The 23,152-nt window shown below is 35.4% G+C and overlaps 1 protein-coding gene across 2 annotated transcripts; it reads left to right on the top strand.

Annotated features, from left to right (window-relative positions):
• Window positions 1-315: 315 nt before the first annotated feature.
• Window positions 316-22,272, top strand: LOC111706692 (multiple PDZ domain protein). 2 transcript variants are annotated; one of them, XM_023479608.1, is made up of 6 exons: window positions 316-850; window positions 5,969-6,071; window positions 16,376-16,431; window positions 16,657-17,903; window positions 18,017-18,783; window positions 22,115-22,272. In XM_023479608.1, the coding sequence occupies exons 1-6, from the start codon at window positions 782-784 to the stop codon at window positions 22,255-22,257; spliced, it is 2,385 nt and encodes a 794-aa protein (XP_023335376.1). In that variant the 5' UTR covers window positions 316-781; the 3' UTR covers window positions 22,258-22,272. The 2 variants fall into 2 exon arrangements, with proteins under 2 accessions (XP_023335376.1, XP_023335375.1); XM_023479607.1 differs by having other exon boundaries at window positions 16,376-16,434.
• Window positions 22,273-23,152: the final 880 nt, after the last annotated feature.

The raw sequence follows: 23,152 nt of genomic DNA, 5'->3' as shown, positions 1-23,152 counted from the left end.
ATTGGCATGAAAGTGAGTTAGTTGAAAAAAATGGAAGAGGTATAGTCAGGTAGTGTTAATGCTAAAATGGAAGAGGTATATAGCAGCGACAGGTGTTTATAATTTAGTTTATTAGCTCCTGTACACTGCTGTACAGTGTACAGAGTACAGTGTACAGCAGCGACAGGTGTTTATAATTGAAACTATTTTAAACAATATTTTGAAGAAAGACATATATTATATTCCTGGGGTGGTCAGGTTTCTCTTCCATAGTTTTAAATCATATCTAGGCACAAACAACTGTTGTGATTAAATGAACACACATGCATGCATACCATCGGAGTTAAGAACACACGCATACAAACCTGTGCTTCTATCCAGTCAGAACCAAGCTCTGAGAAAGAGAAGACGTATCTCCGCACGCTCCGCTACTCTATGTCCAGTTATACACAGGGACGGAAGTAGGAAAACTTGTAATAGGTTTAGCTCCAGGTTGTGGGAAAGGCAGGAAACTTCGGTGATGGACAACCTGTTCCCTGTCCAACCATATATAATTAATACAGCTTAATCACTATACCCTAGAGGAGAGAACATATTCGAAATTATTATAATTAAGAAATTACCAACTCTACCTTCTCAATATACAAACTTGTAAGCAATAACAAAATGTAAATAAGTTAGAATGAGAAACTTATTAAGACATGTTAAATTTAGTTTGGTTGGAATTAGTGACACGATATTGTGAATTGGTTTAGTGAAAAGAACTCATTTCTTTAGTACAAAGTTTAGTAACAAGTGAATAATGAGGATTTTTAAACGGCGTGGGGAGGATCTGATAGATCCGCAGCTTACCGGAGTAAGGTTTGATCAGGTAAAATCTAAATCAAAATTTAAAAAATTCATATTTTTACAAAAAAGAATTCCTAGCCAGATGATACATTTTACATCAAAGATTTGAATGTTTTTTTTTTAACTTAAAGCAACTTTATACATATATTTGGGTTGGTTGTAAGGTTGAGAGTTGGGTTTATCTTTAGTTGGTTTTGTTCTTGTTTTGGTTGTATCTCATATTTTGCTATTTCTCGAGTTGATTTATTCTTGGTGCTGTTAAATCTCAGGTTGGTTTTTATTTTCGGTCTGGTTGTTTCTCGAGTTGATTTGATCTCATAGTTTAGATATATCTCAGGTTGGTTTTTAATCTTGGTTGTAATGTATCTCAAGGTGGTTTTAAACTTGGCTTGGTTGTTTTTCAAGTTAGTTTTGATTTTTTGGTTTGGTTTCATCTCTAGTTGGTTTACAAAACTTGGATCGCTTGTATTTCAGGTTAGTTTTGATCTTGGTTTTAATGAATCTCAATTTGGTTTAATTTTTGGATTTTGATTGTTCTCAAGTTTGTTTTAATCTTGGTTTGGTTGTATTTTAAGTTCGTATCGATTTTAGTTTGGTTGTATCTTTAATCTTGAATTGGTTGCTTATTAGTTGGTTTTATCGTCCTTTGTTTTTAAAGGTTTTTATTTTGTCAGTTTTTGTTTGGTTTGGTAGCTAGAGGTTTGTTTGGTTTGGTAGCTAGAGGGTTGTTTACTCTATTATTCCTGGTATGAGGTTGAGACAGCTCTCTGTTAATGTTTGAGTAAACCTGGTTGATATTTTGCTTGCTTTTATTACTATTATTAGTTTCCTGACCTTTGGTTCGTTGATTCCAGCGACCAATCACGAATATAAACTCAAGATTCTTGGTTCTTCGTAGACACCTTATTTTATTATATACCAGGGGATGATTTAGGGGGGGGAGGTGCCATTTAAACGAACCGCCGGCGAAATGTATTTGTAATTTTTAACAAAACACAATTTTATCCACCCTCCCTACTCCCATCTTATACAACCAAGATCTATTGTCCTTATTTCAAAATAAATCAACATCCTTCATACAAGATATTTATAAATATTTTGTTGTTAACGTAGAATAAGTTCTTTAAACTTCTTTATGTAGAAGAACTAAAAGATAAAAAAAAGATTTAGAAGGATTTTTTCTTTTCGACAGAAAAAGACACACAAAATGTTCCTAAGATGAAAGAAATACATAACAAAAACACATCGAAATTTCGACATATTTATTTGTGTTGTTTTTGTTAATAAATCTCCATAAAACCATCATTAAAAGCGTATTAAGTTTTTATTGAATTCTGCTGTGACTGAATTAATATTGTTGGCTGATAAATATTTTTACTTTTTCCGCATATAGTAACTTATTCAACAACAAAAAACAATAGAATTATACTTTTCTTTTAGAGTACAGTTTTTTCATTTCATATTCTTTTTCAAGTAGAACGCGCATTATAATAAAAATATTTACTGTTCAGTCTAGACCCGACTAACCAGAGTAGGTCGTTTTAATTGGTTGGCTCATGATAATCGAATGAGAGTTGATGTACGCTGTAGATGAATTGAAATGTAAGGAAAAGGGGTCCAGGAGGGGGTCCAGGAGGAGGTCCAGGAGGGAGTCCAGGAGGGGTCAAATTTAAACCATTTCTGTTTTATCTGCATTTTTTTAACGCAAGATTAAAAATCTTATTAAATAAGAATAATTAATCAAGATTAAAAGTTCTCAAGATTTACCTATTTTATCTTCTGAGCTCATTACACCATGGTTATCAGTAAAGAATATAAGGGAGGGGGGGATACACAGGATGTATATTGTATATTGTAAATCAAAACTTAATAATGAAATATTCTTCTCAAATTCTTGCATTAAATATTTAAAATAGTTATTCAACTGAATCATAAAATTCCTTTAATATGTGTGACAAATCAAAGTACTTTTACATATTTTAAAACTATAATATAAAAAATTAAATTAAAGAGGAAGAAGGGGGGGGGGTCGGACCAGACAATTTTAATTCATCCAATTCATTAAGTCATTGTGAAAAGTCTCTAATGGTTCTAATTAAAATATTAAAAGTGTTTCTGATAAAGGATATTTTTCAATCCAAACGTGTGGGAGTTAACTTTGTGCACTTATTTTTCAGTCCAACAAGAATCGGTTTTGCAACCACTGAGTAAAATCAATAATTTTGCGACAAGATCAGCCGTGCAAATATATATGCAAATATATAAAATCAAAATGTTTTGCAAAAATTTCAGTTGATTAAAATTTTTCATGCTATTTTCTTAATTAATTTTGAAAATGAAAGATTAAAGATGAATAGGCTCGGCGTTGAGATTCCTCAATGTACAATTCAAAAAATATTTCGACAACTGAGTTTATGTCTCAATCAGAAACCATCCCCCCCACCCACACCCCCCTCCCAGCCCATATTTAACTGATATTAACGTCATGAATTTTCTCACCCCTACCCCCCCCTCTTTCTCTTCTCCAACCTATCCTCCTTCTCCTCCCCTAATAACTAATAACTCCTACTTCCTTCCCTCCTGTACTTCTAGCTGGTTCCAGTTTCCTCCATGCATAATGATACTTTATACCCCCTCCCCCATTCTCCCATTTTCCCCATACTCCCCCCCCCCTTGCTTAGTGCCGTAAATAATGAATGCTTAAAAGTGAAAACGGGAAATTCAAAATTTTGATTGTGGCACGAGAATTCAAAATTGCGAAATTGCAAAAGCTTGAAATTCTTTGCAAAGATTCACGGTGCGTAGATAATTGCGTTTGACGCTTTTCCTAGCGCCTGGAAAACCTTGTAGGATTAGAACCGTATCAATGGAAGCTTTAACTTAATATATCTCTCACTCTCTGGTTTAGTTTCTAAACTAATTAAATTATAAATTGTAATCTAATTTAGCACCTACAAGCGTATCTGCATTATCGATCAAAGGCCGCGTCAAAAATACGCATATATAATTATCTAAAAATAGCGATGAAATGATTAATGATTATGTCATATTTAGTTTATGCTCTCTCCAATTTGTATTATTATTACATTATTTTATCAGTATAATTTGGTCAGTCTGATAGTACGGACATATATCCCAGCGACAAAGTATTTATTTCATAATATTGAAAATTAGGAAATGTAGTGATTTCTGTATTCGTCCTTGCATTTATTCTTTTTTTGCGGTACCATAGATCAACCGCTTTGAATATTCAGTTTTTTAGGAATCCAATTCAAGTTGGCACTTCATACTCGGCAATTTATTTGCAATAATTTTATGTTTATGCAAGGCTTGGATTGTATTTGCTTGCAAATATGAAACCTGATCAAAATATATGGATTTTGCAAGGATTGCGGCGTATATGCAAGCTAGGCTGGTGCACAATCGAATTTTACTTTAAAATAATTGGCGCAAAACTTTTTTGTAAAAAAAGCTGATTGTGTATGATGGAAGGTCGCTGGAATTATGGGTTTAAGATTGATTGGATACTTGCTTTGCTTAACATGCGGATTAAATTATTAGTTTATGCGGATTAAATTATTAGATTATGCGGATTAAATTATTAGATTATGCGGATTAAATTATTAGATTATGCGGATTAAATTATTAGATTATGCAGATTTTTTTTAAAGAATTATATTTGTCCCGAACTCAGAAGGCATTAGTTAATCTTATTCTCTCTCTGTAAAAAGGAAAAAAAATATTATTCTATTTTTTCTTCTCCTCTTTTACAAATCAGTTTCGAAAGTGTTGTTGAGAGGACGGGAGGGGGATGGAGATCAAAATATTTCAAGGTCGATTAGTTGAAAAAATAACGCTCTCTGTTGTGCAATTTCATACAACTTATTTTGACATATTTAAAGGTTTGGCGCGCGGAGAAGAAAAGATGAGTTGGAGCATTTAGTTGATGTGGTCGTCATTTCTAGTCTTTGTAGAGGTCTTAGTCATTTCTAGTCTTAGTAGAGGTCTTAGTAATTTCTAGTCTTAGTAGAGGTCTTAGTAATTTCTAGTCTTAGTAGAGGTCTTAGTAATTTCTAGTCTTTGTAGAGGTCTTAGTAATTTCTAGTCTTTGTAGATGAATTTTAAGTCTTGGTAATTGCAAACCCATGAAATCTATAGATTTCAATAGTTCTGTATAGTTCATTGTTATTTCTTAAAATTGTTAGTATTTGTATTTGCTGAAGGGGTCCGGATCTGTGAACAGAAAAAGTTTAAATTTTAAAATATTTGTATACATAAATTAACCGTTTTATTGTCCGTTTTTCAAGTTAATAATTCCTTACTGGGAGTCCGAATAAGCCATTAAAACATCCATTTACCTCCAGCCATTAAATCTGCAATCAAATTTGAGAACAAGAAAATATTTTTATTTGAAAATTGCTTCTAACCATCATTATTTATTTCACAATAGATTAAGGGTTTAGTTACTTAATTGTGAAAACGTTTTGTAAAACCAACAAGAATTAAAGTAGAATGGGAAAATATTTGCAATGAGTTAATCGTTAAATCGTTAAATATTTCTAATTGAAATCATAGGTATCTTAGAATTAATTTTAAGTTTAGGTTCAGGTTTAGGGTTGTGTTTTGGTTTAGGTTTGTGTCTAGGTGTCGGTTTGTGTCGAGGTTTAGGTTTGTGTCAAGGTTTAGGTTTGTGTCTAGGTTTAGGTTTGTGTCTAGGTTTAGGTTTGTGTCTAGATTTAGGTTTGTGTCTAGGTTTAGGTTTGTGTCTAAGATTAGGTTTGTGTCTAAGTTTAGTATATGTCTAGGTTTAGGTTTGTGTCTAAGTTTAGTATATGTGTAGGTTTAGCTTTGTGTCTGGCTTAAGGTTTGTGTCTAAGATTAGGTTTGTGTCTAGCTTAAGGTTAGTGTATAAGATTAGGTTTGTATCCAAGATTTGGTTTGTTTCTAGGTTTAGATTTGTGTCTAAGTTTAGGTTTAGGTTTGTGTCTCGGTTAAGATTTAGGTTATTGATAAATGTAAGGTTTAGGTTTTGGCTAATCTTTAGAATAAAGCAAGGGTACAACTAAACTAGGAGAGTTGAAAGGAATCATTGTTGATCTCCGTTTGCAAAGTAGCAGAACATATAGCCTTTTCCATATAGGGAGAGAGCACTGACAGAACCTTGAGGGACCCCTCTCCTCCTTCTCCTACTCTACCTCCAGACTCCTCCCAGATACTACAAACTCCTCAAACCATAAGAAGAGGTAAAATATACATTAGTTCTTGAAATTATACAAGATTGTTTTATATTTGAATTATTACACTGGTAAAATGTCCTATTGTTCTACCTTTTTGAGCAAGCTATGGTTTAGTAGGAGATGATAAACCCGTCCCCCAGTCTAACATAATATCTTGCATTTATCAAACAGTTGTTTTTAACCTTTTTCTGGTTTCCAAGGTCTACAAAGAAGTCAGTAAATGTAGTAGTTTGTTTAGGTTAAGTGTCTTGAATATTTAAATATGTTAAGGAGAAGGTTGAAGGGAAGGAGAAGGTTGAAGGAAAGAAGAAGGTTGAAGGGAAGGAGAAGGTTGAAGGAAAAGAGAAGGTTGAAGGGAAGGAGAAGGTTGAAGGAAAGAAGAAGGTTGAAGGAAAGGAGAAGGTTGAAGGAAAGGAGAAGGTTGAAAGGAATGAGAAGGTTGAAGGGAAGGAGAAGGTTAAGAAGGAAAGAAGAGGGTTGAAGGAAAGGAGAAGGTTGAAGGGGAAGAGAAGGTTGACAATGAGGAAGAAGTGAGGATTATTCTGTATTTAATTGATTAGTGGTTTACATGGAAAGATGTTATTAAACCTTGTCAAGGTTTCATTTTATCACTCTAACATCCTTGATATATCATTAAACAGATCAACGTATCATCCAGTTCTATATTTCTTACACAACAGAACAAACATACAAAGAGCAAACATACAAACACGTAAACCTACAAATACGCCGACATTAAAATAGAGCTATAAAGAACAAGAATAAAATATAGAACAAATTGTGAATTATCTGTGATCTTTGAGGTTTTATTGCCAATTTGTCATTAAATATTATCTATTTACAAAACTGCAATGCCTGAGAGTTTGTGAGCAAAAGGTTGTTTTCAACCCCTTCCGTGGTTTCAAGATTCTAGGGTTGGTTGAGCACAGTAATTCCTCCCTGTGAAGAATACGGTATCTTGTGGTGCTATGAATGCTCGGACATTAAAACAGAAACCTGGAATTCTCAGCTTCAAGCAATCATTCCTTCTCTTTCTTCTTCCTGGGAACCCGTCTCATGTATGAATGATTTTTCTCAATACCCAGCTCTCTCCCAATCCAACCAATAAGAGCATAATCAGGGTAGCATTTAAACCAAGAAATGAATTCGTAATATTCTCAACTATTTAAATCTGAAAGAACAGTGAAGTGTTTTATTTATTGTTAACATATTTTCAAACTAGAACACTGGATTAAGATTGCTTAAATTGAAGGATTTCGTTTTTACCGGAGGTGAACGGAAAATTCGGTAATAAATGTGTTATAAACTGATTTATATCACATTTTTGGACCTTTGTACTATTTTGTAAAGTAAGAATTCATAAATTTTGAATGAGAGTTTAGAAGGAATATTAATTAGTTTCTGTAATGATGATAATGTTTATTTTACGATCAAATCTTTTCTTCTTTTAAAAAATCTCCGCAATCAAAAAACTCTGGAGCCCAAGTTGCAACATGGCAGGTGGCTTTTAGATCTGCTGTTGACGGTTTTCTAAAATACTCTTTAAACTAAAATGTCATGAAAATACTAAATTTTACTTAAAAACCAGACATTTAAAGATCACATGCCCTGAGTTCCATGTTTACAGTCCTTTAATTGGATTTTATTATAAAGTCTTCAGAAAAGTAATGATCGTTAAACCTTGACCTAAAACAAATTAATTTCCGTTTTTAAAGAATAAACTCTATATGTTTGTACTCATGTCTCAACCCGGAGTAGAACTGCTAGCTCATCATAGTTTAATGAACAAGGTTACTGAGAAGGTTTTTGTAACCTAGGAGTGATGTGAATCGCCTGTTATATCCTTAAATGTATCCGGAGTATATATGGTTTTATAGCAGGGACGGATATCTTTAGTAAACCTGAGATCCTGCACTCATCCTTTATATATATACATAGATATATACAAGGCTAGATATATAACAGTATTCTAGTCTACTCCTAACCATGGTTTGGTTTTTACTCAACTGATATAATGTGCTGGTTAACCTAAATGATGCTAGAACAGCTCAGGGTATAGATCGGAGTAAAGATTCTGTATGTAAGGTCGGGGGCGGAGGAATCAACGTTCAACGTCAGTTTGTGACCAAACTCTAACCCAACCAAGAAGCTTACCCATGTTCTTAATTAGCCGAGTATCCGGAGATCATATCTAAACCTGAAGTGAGCCAGAGAAACGAACGGTTGCATGGATGGGAGTAAAGATCCCGCATCCTTCCAGTACAAGTTCAAGGTTTCTCTAATACCTGCTAATGATACCTCCTGCTCTTGGGTTCACTATGAAGTATGAGAAAATTAGGGTTTACTGCAGACGCTAAATTGTATTTATAGCATAATTCAAGCATAATTTTACGGGATGACGTAATATGAATATTTGACGCGGAGAATTGTTAAAGATGAGTCCAAACCCTTGATGGTTTGCAAACCAGGGTTTTTATCAACTCTGTAAATTATAGAGACTCCGATAATATTAACAGAACCAAGGTGGGAGCAAAACCTCCTTTGATATCATTGATCTTCAACCTTACTCAGTCAAGTCAAAATATTTAAGAGACCCCTGCTCAAAACCCTATTTATCTTGCTTCCTCAACCTCTGCCTTGATTGGATTTGAAAAGAGAAGTTCACATTGTTGGAGTTGAGGTTAACCCTCATCAGGTTTAATCCTTTGAAATGGATCTGATCTTTTAAAACGACGTTTGATATCGGTCATGCTTAATTAGGGTTGATATTCATGCTGGATTATGGTTCATTAGTTCGAATATGGGATAGTGGAGCATATTAAACTAGGACCAGGATATTTGCAAACCTATCCTTATTTAATACAATAACTTGAAGCAAGATATTTCCTAGCTCCGATCTACTTGTGATAGTTGAACCCGGTTGTAAAGGCCTGACAATATCAATCTATAAGAGAAGGCTTGAGATTTATAGGCAGTGAGGCTAAGAAGGGCTTGAAGCAGCAAAAAGAGGGGGTTAACCCTCATCCGGATACAGGCATCATACAGATTGAAATATTATCTTCAAGAAACTTATTGATTGAGCTCATCCTTTAACTACAGGGGTAACACAGAGAGAAGTCTACTGGAATGAGTGGCGGTAAGGGGAGGGTTTCCCCCTCCTTCGTGTTATCATATATTAATAAACCCTGAGATGAGTTGATCCCTGACCTAAACTCATCTAATAATATCAAACCCATAGTTGCTTCATAATCTGGCTGATTAATTATATATTATCTTTAGATCCTGCTCACCCTGTCAATATTATATGGATCAGGGTATAGTTTAACAGGGGTTAAATATTCAATAGTTTTTTAATCGATAAAAAACGAGCTCTGTAAAACTTTATAGTTTTTCTAGTTTTCTATCCATTCTAGTTTTAGCTTTATGTATTTACTGTTCTTTAGTTATTATTCTTAACTATTCATCAGTTATTATGCTCAATTGTTCTTTAGCTCTTGTTCTCAATTATTCTATTTATTAGTTATTGTTATTTTTCTTTAGTTCTCTTTGGTTCTCTTTAGTTCTCTTTGGTTCTCTTTAGTTCTCTTTATATCTCTTTAGTTCTCTTTAGTTCTCTTTAGTTTTCTTTAGTTCTCTTTAGTTCTCTTTAGTTCTCTTTAGTTCTCTTTAGTTCTCTTTAGTTCTCTTTAATTCTCTTTAGTTCTCTTTCGTTCTCTTTAGTTATCTTTAGTTCTCTTTAGTTCTCTTTAGTTCTCTTTAGTTCTCTTTAGTTCTCTTTATATCTCTTTAGTTCTCTTTAGTTCTCTTTAGTTATATTTAGTTCTCTTTAGTTCTCTTTAGTTCTCTTTAGTTCTCAACCTTTTTCAGTTCTCCGTTCTCATCCAGTTTCTCCATTCTCATCATGTATTTAGTTTACAGCTCTGTCCTTTTCTTAAGTTCTCCGTTCTTAACTAGCCAACTAGCCTTTAGTCTCTGTTCTAAACTTTTTTAGTTCTCCGCTACCAACTGGTCTTTAGTTCTCAATTTTTGTTATCTTTGGTTTCTAATCCTGTTCCTTATTTCTCTGTCTATTCAGTCATAACAAGTAATTCAAGAATTACAGATTTAACTATACAATTGTTATACGTAGATAAATATCGATTAGTGGTATCTACTGTATATTTCCTGTATGAATATATATATATATCTATGATGAGAAGATGAGCAATTAAACTGATATTATGAAGATTAGTATTCATCTGTATACAGGATGCAGGAGCCAAGTTTATTCCATTGTATTCAAATTATGCTTGCACAATTACAGTACATAAATAAAGTAGTTCATGCCTTTAATAATAACAAAAATACAATAAATACTTTTATATAGACGTTTACCGTTTACAAGAAATATAGCATTAGTATCGCTACTCTTGTAAAATAAGACACTCTGCTATATAATTAGTGTTTACACATCAGGAGTTATTCCGAATATTTTACATGCATGCCAAGCACTGCACTAGAACTCTGAACCTTAGCAACCTTGTATAGTCTGGTATCCGGGCCCTAGCAACCCTGTACAGTCTGGTATCCGGGCCCTAGCAACCTTGTACAGTCTGGTATCCGACCCCTAGTAACCCTGTACAGTCTGGTATTCGACCCCTAGCAACCCTGTACAGTCTGATATCCGGGCCCTAGCAACCTTTTACAGTCTGGTATTCGACCCCTAGCAACCCTGTACAGTCTGGTATCCGACCCCTAGTAACCCTGTACATTCTGGTATCCGACCCCAGTAACCCTGTATAGTCTGGTATCCGGGCCCTAGCAACCCTGTATAGTCTGGTATCCGACCCCTAGCCACCCTGTACAGTTTGGTATCCATCCCCTAGTAACCCTGTACAGTCTGGTATCCGACCCCTAGCAACCCTGTACAGTCTGGTATCCGAACCCTAGTAACCCTGTACAGTCTGGTATCTGGGCCCTAGCAACCCTGTAAAGTCTGGTATCCGACCCCTAGTAACCCTGAACAGTCTGGTATCCGGGCCCTAGTAACCCTGTACAGTCTGGTAACCGACCTCTGGGCCCTAGCAACCCTGTAAAGTCTGGTATCCGACCCCTAGTAACCCTGAACAGTCTGGTATCCGGGCCCTAGTAACCCTGTACAGTCTGGTAACCGACCCCTAGTAACCCTGTACAGTCTGGTATCCGACTCCTGCAACCCTGCAATGTCTGGTATCCGGACCCTAGCAACCCTGTACAGTTTGGTATCCGGGTCCTAGCAACCCTGAATAGTCTTGTATCCAGGCCCTGGCAACTTTGTATTGTCTGGTATCCAGGCCCTAGCAACCCTGTATAGTCTGGTATCCGGGCCTTAGCAGCCCTGTAAGTTTGGCATCCGGGCCCTAGCAACCCTGCACAGTCTGGCATCCGGGCCCTGGCAACTTTGTATAGTCTGGTATCCGGGCCCTAGCAACCCTGTAAAGTCTGGAATCTGGGCCCAAGCAAACCTGTACAGTTTGGTATCCGGGCCCTAGCAACCCTGTACAGTTTGGTATCCGGGTCCTAGCAACCCTGAATAGTCTTGTATCCGGGCCTTAGCAACCCCTTACAGTCTGGTACCCGGGCCCTAGCAACCCTGTACAGTCTGGTATCCGAGCCCTAGCTACCCTGAAAAATTTGGTGTCCGGGCCCTAGCTGTCCTGTACACTGTACAGTGTACAGTGTACAGCTTCCTTTCTTTTATCTTTCTGACGGACAAGCATGAGCGGAGACTAGCTATTAAACTTTGAAATATTACATTGTGTTGATTACAAAACAATTACATGTTTTTCTCTTCTGAAAATCATTATTGCAATAATTCAATTCTTTTAAAACGTACAAAATCTGCGCACGAGACGAAATTACGGAATATAGAGAGGAAGGGGCAAGAGAAAGGGAATTAAAAAGAAGAGAGGAGAACGAAATTGGAATGAAAAAGGAAAAGAAAGGGAATTGAGAGAGAGAACTAAAGTAATAAAGAAGGAGAAAGAGAATTAAAAAGAAGCCAAAAAGATAGGAAAGAAGGAATACATAAAGTGACAGGAGTGCAGAAAATTGCAGAAAAAAATCGGAAACTAGGAAAAATTTGTCAAAATAACATTTCCATAATTTTATAAATCATTATTTATTAAAAAACGGGAGCTTATGAAGTGAAGTGAGGAACAGGTGAGGGTGGAGTTCAAGAGAGGAGGAGTAGAAGTAAAGATGAGGGAAGGGGATCATTCAAATTAATTTCTAGTGTCACGCCTTGTTCTTTTTAAGATATCGGACAAACAATCAAAATGGTTGAAAAGCAAAAAGGTGACTTGTATTCATTGTCACATCAAATCCTAGAACCCCGCCCTTCGCATTCAATACAGCTGGGCTAAGCATATTAAAGGGACTCATATTTTATACTGTTATAACGGTTTAAAAAGTGCTCAACGTTGAATACAAAGCTTAATATTTTTATTGTTGGGATTGATGCAAAATTCTGTTTCTATTAGTCCATATAAAAATGATCTAAGCTATGATATACCTTGGAGCTAATGAATGAATGTTTTGTCTAGATTTAAAAATATTGATTTGATTAAATAAAAACAGTTCTTATTATAATTGAATATCGTCCCACATATTTTCCCAGAGGCAAATACACATCATCTACTTTAGTAGATTCTAGAGAACACACATCAACTGCTTTTGTAGATTCTAGAGAATACACTACACTTAACTTTACTACACTACTTTAGTAGATACATACTAGAGAACACACATCATCTACTTTTGTAGATACTAGAGAACACACATCAACTGCTTCAGTAGATACATACTAGAGAACACACATCAACTGCTTCAGTAGATACATACTAGAGAACACACATCAACTGCTTCAGTAGATACATACTAGAGAACACACATCAACTGCTTCAGTAGATACATACTAGAGAACACACATCAACTGCTTCAGTAGATACATACTAGAGAACACACATCAAATGCTTCAGTAGATACATACTAGAGAACACAACTGCTTTTGTAGATACTAACATCAACTGCTTTTGTAGATACTAGAGAACACACATCAACTGCTTTTGTAGATACTAAAGAACACACATCATCTGGTTTGTAGATGCTAGAGAACACACATCAACGGCTTTTATAGATACTACAGAACACACATCAACTTCTTCGGGTAGATACTAGAGAACACACGCCAACTTCTCTACGTTGATACTGGGAACACACGCCAACTTCTCTACATAGATAGTAGTGAACACATATCAACTGTTCTACGTAGATACTAGAAAAAAGTATCAAATTCTCTACGTATATACTAGAGAACACACATCAACTTCGTCACGTAGATACTAGAGAACACACATCAACTGCTTTACATAGATACTAGAGAACACACGTCAAGCTCTCTACGTAGATACTAGAGAACACACATCAACTGCTTTACATAGAAACTAGAGAACACACATCAACTGCTTTACATAGATACTAGAGAACACAAGTCAACCTCTCTACGTAGATACTAGAGAACACACATCAACTGCTTTACATAGATACTAGAGACATAAACTTGTATTGAAAATTTATTGGATAAATGTATTAAAAATATAATTTTTAAAAAGTTTCGTTAAAGATTAAAAAAGAAAAAATGAAAAATTACAACAAAAAGCCTAAATGTCTTTTCTTGAACTATTTTACACTATGTCTAAATTCGACATATTACGTCGTTGGTTCAAACCACAGAATTGTTGAATCAAGGTTTGTTTGTTCCTCCATATCTATCTATCTATCAATATGTATCTTATATTGTCTATGTATCAACCTGTTGTGAGATATTCTAGATCTGAGTATATATTCAAGATTTGATGAGCTGATCAAATTAAACCAAGAATGTAATCTCTAATTCCTCCTGAGATAGATTTAATGAACACATGGAGATTAATTCAGAACCATGATCAAACAGGACGAAGAGAGCTGACAAAGAAATTGAATAATTGCATGCCACAAATTCAAATTTTCTAATACCTTTGTCTTTGCAACCTGATGGCGTAGACCGTTCATATTTCAAACATAGATTATTTGATCTAACTGGATTCATAGTTTGAAATATCTAGTGTCTTTGACATTTGGTTGTAAAGACACTGTAATTTGAAAATCAGAGTTTGTAGCATGGACTCTATTCCTTAACGGGTAGATGAGCTGATGAACTGTTGAGCTGATGAACTGATGAACTGTTGAGCTGATGACCTGATGAACTGTTGAGCTGATAAACTGATAAGCTGATGAACTGTTGAGCTGATAAACTGTTGAGCTGATGACCTGATGAACTGTTGAGCTGATAAACTGTAGACTGATGAGCTGATGAACTGATGAACTGATGAACTGTTGAGCTGATAAACTGATGAGCTGAGGAACTGTTGAGCTGATGACCTGATGAGCTGACAAACTAACAATCTGACGAACTATTAACCCGACAAGCTGATATGTTAACCAACAGATTAAACCCAACCCTACTCTGACTCTCAAACAAACACCAATTGAAACTAAGATGGTTTCAAGATAAGCAATGACAGACGAATATTTTACTATCATAACATTTTATATGTCACCCTTTTACTCCTAAATATGGCTCAAAGAAGAAATCAACTTATGGAGTCAATGTGGAGTCAAAAAGTTTAAATTTACAATACAAATATTTCTCAGTCAAGTTCCAAAAGGTTGTTGGCATAGAGAATAGAATATATAGAGAGGAATTTACTAGAAAAAAGTGTAAAACGGCCATTTTGTTGTACTGTTTCCATACTGCAGGTGTACTTCACATATTTATGCTATAAAACCTGTTGGGCCCTGGAATATCATTTTATAGAAAATCTAAAATTATTGTTATAAGAAAACCAAATTAAGAAATAGGCTGGTTTCATAATTGACCAATGATCATTTCACATAGACTCTATGCCTTCCACTTTACAAACAATGATTTTCCGTTATAACTATAAATCAATTTATGTTTTTATTCACCATTCATTATAAAGTTTATTTAACAGTTTAAAAAATTCGAAATTGAAATGGATAGTCTAGGAAACATACTGTATTAATGTACTCTACTGCATATAATTTGTGAACATTTACATGATTTGTACACTTTGAACTCCCTTTCAGGCTGAAAGGGACTGAAAAAATTCATACCGATAGATTCTTTTAATTCCTCTCTATATATTCTATTCTCTATGGATGTTGGCCTCAAGCCAGGTTTACTCGGAAATATCTAGTTTGTATAAGTAAGCACATGAACAATTTAAACAATTTAATGTTTTTAATGTTTAACCCCGGACTCTGAACCTACAGTATCAAGGAGAATATATTGTTAAAGTACTAGTGTTTAGTCTCTACGAAGACCTGCCAGGTTAAAGGGTAATATTGCAAACCTAAATGCAGGCAGTAAAATTGCAAACGTTTTCTGCAATAAAATTGAATGCGCATTTTACTCCTTTCAAGTAGATAGATATCTTCATCTTTACGCTATTAACAGATTGAGGTTTCACTTAAACATGTTTACTTTTAGTTTTCAATGTTTTTGTTGTTGTTTATTATCAATCATTAAACAATGGCAAGGATCTTTGTTATGCAATGGTTAAAATCCATTGCATTACTATGGCGTATACTGGACAATTTTTATGGTTCGTTAACTGTTCTGTTCATTTACAGTACAGTACAGTAAATTACGCTGTACGGTTTTCTCTGTGCTTGTACAGTGTACAGTTAAATAAAGAATGTGTCCATTACTCGCTGATTTATCTCTGTTTGATCAGGAAAGGTTATCTAGAGATGAGAGATAAACCTTAAATTTGAAAACTTGATAAATCTGACGAGGAATTGCAAGAACGTGACAAATCCAAGGATGAGGATATAAAGAACGGAAATAAAGAAGTAATACAATATGCACCCGGAGTAGAGAAGGAAACACACCAGTTCAACCCTTCCAGGATTCATCATTTAAATCCGTCACGAGAAGATTGAATAAAATGACAAAACGTCTGAACTCATTTGTCAGACTCAAGGCTAAACCTGGGATAATGTATGCAAAGAATACGATTTTATGCATTATTGGTTTAAATATGGGGCATATAGACCGACAACTATAGTAAATATATTCTAAAGTTTATGAATATCCAGATGTTTAGTTCTTTGTAGATATTTAAAAATAGGAGAGCTATTCATCGAATGAATACAGATATAGACGAATATAGTTTAGAGGAGTAAGAGAATATAATTGTTTACATAATTTTGGTTTAACATTTCAGGTTTGTCGTCCTGGGGTCGCAGAGTAGGACGGAGACTTGCTCCGGGAAATTCAGAGGAAAAAGTCAATCCATCAACTTTTTTATAATTTTGATAAATATTGACTAATGTTCTTTAAATTTAGTAATTGTTATCCTAATTTGATTCTTCTTCACAGCATTATTGTAATTTTGGTTTTTACGTCTTTATTTTGGTAAAATTTGTATCATTACTCTGTATAAATAAGTATACTCTCTCTTTTCAACCATTAGGCTTATAAGACATATGATTGGTTTTAATAAAGGATAAGCTGGAGTACTCCGTGAACCCACCTCTCGAGGTTCCAGAGGAGAGGAGAAACCATACTCAGCTCCAGAACTCAGAGGAAAAATCTAATACTGAGATCAGAAGACGAGTTTCAAGAGTAGAATCTCTCCGTCGTCTTCTCCTTGGTCCATCCCACCTAGATTCAAAACGATTATTCGACAAGAGAAAATATAGGTTTGGACGAAACTCTGTGTCCAAGGTGGACAAATCTATCGGGACGGATCTAGACTTTATCCCTGGGAGTGAGGATGATCTCTTTGATCGAACCTCTAGTAGGTTCAATGTTAGCTGTGATAGTTTCGATCTAGATTCTGTTTCTCAGCTTAGTCTCATTGATTCGACAGATGGAAAGCATTCAACTATCATTTCTAAGTCAATCAGTATAGACAATATACCTCAGGAGATGTCATCCTTCCTGAGGTCAGGCTTTTCTCACACCTTCTCAAGGAGTAAGCTTGCCTCCCTACCTGAAGAGCAGGGTACACTAACAAGGAACAATAGGAACCAGAGACCTGGAGCTGGAGATCATGTTGGAGATGAAGGTCCTCAGTCCCTGAACTCAGATATCAAACCTGGAAACTCTGGAACCCTTCGGAGAAAGAAAAGTCAATCCTTGGCGGACATTCACAGCTCTCAAGTTCAAGTTCCTCTGCAGTTCAGAACTGGAGAAACTAGTCTCCATCATAAGAAGTTTTCAAAAACTAAATCGGAGGAGAGTGGATATGATTCCGACACAACCAGGAAGAGTGGTTCGTCTCCTCGTGGATCCGTGAAAAGTGATTCTTTTGATCCCAGCGAAACCGATTCTTCAACTTGTGATAGTCATCTTAAACCTGAACCGAGCCCGACCTCCGACGAGTTCCCCGTAGTTACCTCTATAGTCCAACCGAAACCAAAAATGAAGAAGCCGCCTCGGAAAAGTAAGGAGGAACCCCATAAAACAGAAATATCTTGTCAAACCGAGTCTGAGAATCAGTCTGAACCTGTTAAGGAACCTTTCTCCTATTCCCATCTAGTCAAACCTACCCCTCCTTTACCCATAAACTTTACGGATAATATCCCCACAACCCTCCCCTCCCTTACAAGCAAAAGCTTCAAGATGCTCCGAGTATTGAAGAAGGAGTCTGATGAGCTTGGAATAATTATATCGAAGAAACGGAACCCGAGTAAGGGTACAACAGGATATATTATCGCGCATATAGAGCCAGATGGTCTCGTCAACAAGTAAGTAAACGTAATTTTCTACATAATTATCTTAGAGTTGTGGTGACATGATCCAGAGTTATGTGAAATTTCTTGTAAATTTTCATTTAATTTCATAAATGCATATATTTCAGAGACGGTCGGTTTTCTCTGGGAGATGAGATAGTAAACGTAAACGGATCCAGTCTACGGGGATTATCTATGGAAGAAGCTAGAAACCTATTACGCTACTGCCAAGGAGAGGTTGATATAATCATAGCTCGTGATCCTGAGAAGGATAAAACTCCGGGTAATGCGCCAGTAGAGAGAAGGAAGAGGCGCAAGCTGCCAATGATAGAACGTCCCAGGTCAGCTCCAATATACGCTAGCCAGCTAGAATTTTCCCAGCTCTCCGGGATACATGGTAACGTACACGACGTTTGCGATTTCGCGTACCAAGACGGATCCATGAAGACTGTGATTAGAATAAGTGACAGGACGGAGAAGATAGAACAGTATCGAGGAGGACCTATTTCAACTGTTGATACTCCGTCCGTGACCCCGGCCCAGTCCTACTCTAATATAGGACATGAGGACGATACATCCTCCGTAATCTCATCTTATACAAGCGAAAATGCTCCCTACAGAGTAAGCAGTGTTCCTACTACTCCCACCCCTCGTCAGGACTGGGAGCAAAGACGAGCTAGTGTCTCCAGAACTGGAACCGTGCTAAGGATTGCAAGAAGACCTAAATCTCTGTCTATGACCGTATATCTAGCAGAGTTCGATAAAGGACCTGGAAAAAAAGGTTTAGGATTCAGCGTGGTGGGAGGAATAGATTCTCCGAAGGGTTCAATGGGAATATTTGTAAAAACAATTTTCCCGGTAGGACAAGCAAGAGATAATGGATCCCTACGTGAAGGTAAATAACATGTCAATAAATAGATAGAATTTATGTAAATCCTAAAACTTCATCTCACTTCAATTGGCATCAATCATCTGACAGCATGACATAAGAATTGAATATTAAACAGTACACAGGAACAGAATCAGAAATAGAAACATGGGCTCTTGACATTTAATACTGTGTCCTACAGTCCATACTAGAAATATGGTAGCATCGTGACTACAATCTATTGTATCTCTGCTGCGTTCTTCAACTTGAAAAATCAATTATTTTCTCATCTTATTTATCCATGTCCAATCATAGTGATGAAGATTTGATTTAATGTTGCTAGATTCCCAGGTTCTCATACTAGTTATCAAACTATTATAAACAGGTTTATTTGAGAAGCTCCAATGCTCTTTTCTCTTGGTTCTTAATTTTAATCTGCTCTATAAATTGCCATTTGCTCTGTCACGTCATGCACTCTATAAACCATTTGCTCTGCATACCATTTGCTTTAAACGACATTTGCTTTATAAGTATTAACTGACCCCCTAACCTATCCTATCCGCAGCGCTAGGCCCGTTGCCTTTTCATAGAGTAGATGGTACATATATTGAGAAAATGCCGTGCAGAGCAAACGTCGTGCTCCACAAGAATAAAGAGCCGATGGCCAATAGAGTAAATGTCGTAGCACCAATTATTTTGCATAAATTTTGTGCTATATTGCTTTTATTTTGCTTTTTATCATCTCTGCTTTTTAAAGATTGTAAACCTCTCTAATCCACTCAAGCTTGAATTATAAACCTTGCTTAAACTTTAGAGGATTTAAACAACATTTTTCTTGGTTAATCAATATTCAAATTTGAAATAGATCTTTTTTGATATCAAAGAACATTTCAGTTGACTAAGCTTTATTAAAAGTATAACATGCGTACTACACGTATTGAAAAAATAAAGGCCTGGATATGTAGGGATAAAAGTTGTAGCGGCGATCTTCAACATCAATATTTAATATTATTATTAAATTCTGTTTTAACTCTGATCTTCACAGTGTTCTATCCATCTTTTGCTGTGTTCTATCCATTCTTTGCTGTGTTCTATCCATCATTTACTGTGTTCTATCCATCATTTACTGTGTTCTATCCATCATTTACTGTGTTCTATCCATCATTTACTATCCATCCTTTATTGTGGTCTATCCATCATTTACTGTGCTCTATCCATCATTTAATGTGGTCTATCCATCATTTACTGTGTTCTATCCATCATTTACTGTGTTCTATCCATCATTTACTGTGTTCTATCCATCATTTACTGTGTTCTATCCATCATTTACTGTGTTCTGTCCATCATTTGATGTGTTCTATCCATCTTTTACTGTGTTCTATCCATCCTTTACTGTGTTCTATCCATCATTTAATGTGTTCTATACATCTTTTGCTGTGTTCTATCCATTCTTTACTGTGTTCTATCCATCCTTTGCTGTGTTCTATCCATCCTTTTCTGTTTTCTATCCATTCTTTGCTGTTTTCTATCCATCCTTTACTGTGTTCTATCCATTCTTTGCTGTTTTCTATCCATCCTTTACTGTGTTCTATCCATTCTTTACTGTGTTCTATCCATCATTTAATGTATTCTATCCATCCTTGACTGTGTTCTATCCATCATTTACTGTCGTTCTATCCATCATTTACTGTGTTCTATCCATCATTTACTGTGTTCTATCCATCATTTACTGTGTTCTGTCCATCATTTGATGTGTTCTATCCATCTTTTACTGTGTTCTATCCATCCTTTACTGTGTTCTATCCATCATTTAATGTGTTCTATACATCTTTTGCTGTGTTCTATCCATTCTTTACTGTGTTCTATCCATCCTTTGCTGTGTTCTATCCATCCTTTTCTGTTTTCTATCCATTCTTTGCTGTTTTCTATCCATCCTTTACTGTGTTCTATCCATTCTTTGCTGTTTTCTATCCATCCTTTACTGTGTTCTATCCATTCTTTACTGTGTTCTATCCATCATTTAATGTATTCTATCCATCCTTGACTGTGTTCTATCCATCATTTACTGTGTTCTATCCATCATTTACTGTGTTCTATCCATCCTTTACTGTGTTCTATCCATTCTTTGCTGTGTTCTATCCATCCTTTGCTGTGTTCTATCCATCCTTTACTGTGTTCTATCCATTCTTTGCTGTGTTCTATCCATCCTTTACTGTGTTCTATCCATTCTTCACTCTGTTCTATCCATCATTTACTGTGTTCTATCCATCCTTTGCTGTGTTCTATCCATCATTTACTGTGTTCTATCCATCCTTTACTGTGTTCTATCCATCCTTCACTCTGTTCTATCCATCCTTTGCTGGGTTCTATCCATCCTTTGCTGTGTTCTATCCATCCTTTACTGTGTTATATCCATCCTTTACTGTGTTCTATCCATCCTTAACTGTGTTATATCCATCCTTTACTGTGCTCTATCCATCCTTTACTGTGTTCTATCCATCCTTTTCTGTGTTCTATCCCTCCTTTACTGTGTTATATCCATCCTTTACTGTGTTCTATCCATCCTTTACTGTGTTCTATCCATCCATTTCTGTGTTCTATCCCTCTTAGGTTCTTGTCTACAAATGCTTGATTAGTTAACGATGAATAATGTTGAATGATGAATCATATTTGTCACTTGATGAATTATATTTCTACACGGACGTATATGCTGAATTATTCAAGAATGATTTTAACAATAGTTGCGCGACATATTAGGAGAAGGATCATATTAACATTGCAGAGACTAGTTACTTGTCAATCTGTAGTGTTTATATACTACGGGATTCAACCCTGTCCCTCCCTTTCTGCATAACAGTAGATTATGTCAGCCATGGGAATATCTCCTTAACTCTTTAAAAACGGGAATTTGAATAAATCAAACATAATCTTTCAGACTAAAACCTTTTTAAAATCTGCCTTTTAAATTTCTTCAATACTGGCTCTGTCATTTTTTTTTATCAATTCAATGCTAAGAAATAGAGTCTTTGTCAGAAACTCACATTTCCTAATACACATATTTTTTAAACCAAACCTGATGGTGTAAACATAAAAATAATATTTCAAACTTTGGTTATCAGAGCTTATATAATTTATAATTTGAAAATTTGAAATATCTAATGTCTAAGATATTGGGATTAGAAAATCAGGGTTTGGGACAAAGACTCAATTCCAATTACTTGTCACTCATTACTTAGTATTTAAAGACAATTTAGAATTAAACACCTTGCAGTATCTTACCATTGCATCTGGAACTGAACGTCTTGGATTAATATTCTTCCTTCTGTAGTGTTAGAGAGTATAAATATTATTATTGCAGGAGACGAGATATTGAATGTGAACGGATTATCCGTCCAGGGTTTATCTCATGGAGAAGCAATCTCAATATTCAAGAATATCAAGGTTGGGACGGTTCGGATAACCGTTGCAAGGAGAGACAACCAGCCAAAAAGGTATGTTTAGAAATACGATATTTGTACTTTACTACCGACCCAAGAGACCCTGATATGTAAATTGATTTTATTTTCTGCAAAACCAAACATTATTTCAAGGTTTAGGCATGAATTCACAATTAAAACTAAGGTTTGAGGAGTACTTGGAGAAACCACATGCTTAATACAGAGCTGAGAACTCACTGTTCTAAAAGATTAGTTCTGTTGGATCCTTGCAGGATACTTAACGCAAGTTGTATTTCAATATATATATATAAATATAAGCATTGTCCCTGGTGGGGATTTATTAAACTCCGTCCTGTTCCTGTTTATCAATGCAGTTTATCTCTATTGATCAACTAGGGTTTAAGTTGCAGTATTAATGCCATAGATTGTATATTGTATAGGTTACAGAGAGGATAGAGAAGAATAGAGTTTACAGAGAGAGAGTTGTATCCTTTTATACTGTTTCTTTAATTGTATTCTATTCATAGTTTGATTAAATATCTTAAAGGGACTGTAAACGTAATATCAAATGAACCCCCCGTGCAAAGATGGCAATGCCAGATTCATAACAGTACCCTTAAAACCTTGATCTGATGAATAATGTGAAAGATATTGTCGTTTTTCTAGGCTTAACAGTTTTTGAATCTAATAATTTATATATGTTTTTTGTGTTGTAGAAATGCTATCACTTTTGTATAGAATTACAGTTAAAAATAATCAGATGTACAATTTATGCTTGATCTGACAAAGATTTTTAAGAGTGCTGTTGTGAATCGGGCTTTGCCATCTTTGCATGGAGGGTTACTCAAAATTACGCTTACAGTCCCTTTAAAGTATTGCATTTAAGATTAAAATGTATAATTAAAAATTGCGGAGATCAGATTGTGTCGATGTCAATCTTAAATCCTTTATACTCTCTG

The sequence above is a fragment of the Eurytemora carolleeae genome, unplaced genomic scaffold (genome assembly GCF_000591075.1).
Source record: "Eurytemora carolleeae unplaced genomic scaffold, Eaff_2.0 scaffold747, whole genome shotgun sequence".
NCBI lineage: Eukaryota > Metazoa > Arthropoda > Copepoda > Calanoida > Temoridae > Eurytemora > Eurytemora carolleeae.
Note: the sequence above shows the minus strand (reverse complement) of the source record. Positions and strands in the feature narration are given on the sequence as shown.